Below are 2,747 nucleotides of genomic sequence, written 5' to 3'. Positions count from 1 at the left end.
TATATATGGAAGATAGCAATTAAGTCCGGCAATATATATATATATATATATATATATATATATGGCTAAGGGGGATGGGGAGTGCCCTCGCCATCAGAATGCATTACCAATAGGTACAGGAGATATACCGATGATGTGAGTAGAGAGGATGGCTAGCAAAATAATAATATGAGATATAATATACTGTGGGCTAAGATTATGGATTATAGTTAGCTAATCAACAGCTATATAGTTAACTCTAATCTTCTACGCTGCTCGCAGCTTTCATGTTGACGTTGAAGACCAGCCCGGGGGGGGGGCACTCGCCTTAGAACTGGGTAGGGGGGTTCCTCGAGGTCTTTGAAACCCTGACCCTGTCGCAAACCGCTTTGCGCCCTAAAATACACCCTGTCCCAATATACTGCACTAAAAAGTATACCCTGTCCCAATATACTGCACTAAAAAGTATACCCTGTTGCAATATTGCACATTTCGGTTATGTCCTGTCCTGTCAATACAGGCAGATATTGGTCCAATATCGGCCTGGTGATATTGGCCCAATATTGTTTTGCCAATATTGGTCCAATATCAGCTTGATGGGTGTGTATCTAGATAACCCTGTGCTAATAATGATGTTTGGAAAATATACCCAGTGCCAATAATGATGTTCGGAAAATATACCCTGTCCAGCGGCACGTCCCCAGTACCTTTAACAATGGGAGTGCCCCCTCTCCCTCCGGGGAGACCAGCTAACTAATCTATATATATACATATACAGCTATCTCCAATATTCCTTCCTGCTTGCAGCTCTGATGTTGATGTGGGGACCGCCGTCCTGTAGGCGCATTGAAGAGAAGGTTCGACTCTACTCTGATGTTGAGGCGAGAACGACTGAGGCCGCTAAGCTGTTCAGATGGTACCGCTGCCTCTGCGACGGGTAACTACGTCATCATCTATAATCTATGCACCCGGCAGATAGGTGCGATATGGTATGACTACTAGGCACTTAGGATATGACTACTAGGCACTTAAAAAAAACAACCCTAACCCTAACCCTAAAAAAAAAGAGTAGTAGTCATATCATATCGAACCTTTCTGCCTTCTGCATAATCTATATAGAAGCGCGGACCGCCCGCAGCGCCACCGCATCGCATTGTTTTAGCGCCATCTTTAATATGTGTCGAGCGTCAAATCATAAAATTACACACTGTTGTAAATCATCACTCGTATTTTTTTTGCGGCTGAGTTTGTGTTTATGTTGCATGCGCGCATGCGCTGGTGAGCGTGCGTGCGTGTACGTGTGTGCGTGCGCGTACCTGCATGAGTGCGTCCGTGCGCACCTGCTTTCGCGCGCGTGATGGTATGAGCGTGTGAGAGCGTACGTGATTTAATGCGAGTGTTAGTGCGTACGATCGTGCGTTCGCGTATGAGTGCTTGTGTGAGCGTGTGTACGTGCATGCGCGTGTGTATGTATGCATGCGTGCATGTCTGTATGCATGCGTGCGTGTGTCTGTATGCATGCGTGCGTGTCTGTGTGCGGGTGAGTGCGCGTGCGTGCGACCGTGCGTGCGTATGTGAGTGCTTGTATGCGCGTGCGTGTCTGTGTGCGTGCGAGCGCGGTGTCTGTGCGCGTACGACCGCGCGTGTGTATGTGCGTGCGTGTGTCTGTATGCATGCGTGTGTGTCTCTGTGCGTGCGTGCGTGCGTGCGGACGTGCGTACGACCGTGGGCGCCTATGTGAGTGCGTGCGTGTGTGTCGGCGTGCGGACGTGCGTACGACCGTGGGCGCCTATGTGAGTGCGTGCGTGTGTGTGCGTGCGTGTGTGTGCGCGTGCGTGCGTGCGCGCGTGCGACCGTGTCGTCATGCCGTATGCCGCCGTCTTTTTTGCAGAACCGGGAATGGATACAACTCGTTCACGGACGAATGCTCAGCCGGCCCCACTTCGGAGATGATCGGCCGCTCTCTGACGCACTGCGGTATGCTCCCGCACCGCCATCTACTGGCCGTCATATCATTCATATCCGCAGCACACAGATTTTTCAATTTATTTTAGCAATCAACTGCTGTCTAGCTACTGATCTATACACCTATCAGGGTTAAGGATGTATAACGTGTATGACGCAACCAGTATAAGAGTTAAATTTTGCCAATACGGTACATGCCTATTATTATTGACATTATCATTCAATGATAACCCTTATTTGAAGAGGATATTATCATAACGTTTATTATGGTATATTATCTAATATGTATTTCAATACTATTTGAATTTTTCAGAAAAGAAAATATCAAATAGTATATAGTATACACAGTCTATTTGTATACTACTCTATGTATATCCTATAATCAACAGAAATAAATAATAATAGAACAGAACAGAAAACAACAGAACAGAAACTTACAACAGAAAAAGAAAATAATAAAATCCCGCACTCATTCATCTCAACTTTCTCCCGGCAGGTATCGACGCTGCTAACTTCCGCGACCTGCAGGGGGCGCTGCTGAACGACGGACGTGACATCACGGAGCTGTTGGGACGCGTTAACTGCGAGGGCGTGTTCAACGAGCGGGATGCGGATAAGATCTCTGCCAAGCAGCCGTACTGTCCAGCGCTGATGGCTGGCCAGGACTTCTATCAGGGCTGTGAGTGATTGCACTGTCTGTTTGTCTGTCTGTCAGTATATCTGTCTGTCTGTCTGTCTGTCTGTCTGTCTGTCAGTCAGTCAGTCAGTCAGTCAGTCAGTCAGTCAGTCAGTCAGTCAGTCAG

At 47.6% G+C, this 2,747-nt stretch overlaps 1 protein-coding gene across 1 annotated transcript in view; it reads left to right on the top strand.

Annotated features, from left to right (window-relative positions):
• LOC106804756 overlaps positions 1-2,747 on the top strand; it is a 6,379-nt gene that overhangs the window by 2,174 nt on the left and 1,458 nt on the right. The window contains exons 5-7 of the mRNA XM_014806078.1: positions 787-916; positions 1,871-1,956; positions 2,441-2,623. Coding sequence (XP_014661564.1) covers positions 787-916; positions 1,871-1,956; positions 2,441-2,623 — 399 coding nt within the window. The remainder of the gene's footprint in view (positions 1-786; positions 917-1,870; positions 1,957-2,440; positions 2,624-2,747) is intronic.

The sequence above is a fragment of the Priapulus caudatus genome, unplaced genomic scaffold (assembly GCF_000485595.1).
Source record: "Priapulus caudatus unplaced genomic scaffold, Priapulus_caudatus-5.0.1 Scaffold86, whole genome shotgun sequence".
NCBI lineage: Eukaryota > Metazoa > Priapulida > Priapulimorpha > Priapulimorphida > Priapulidae > Priapulus > Priapulus caudatus.
Note: the sequence above shows the minus strand (reverse complement) of the source record. Positions and strands in the feature narration are given on the sequence as shown.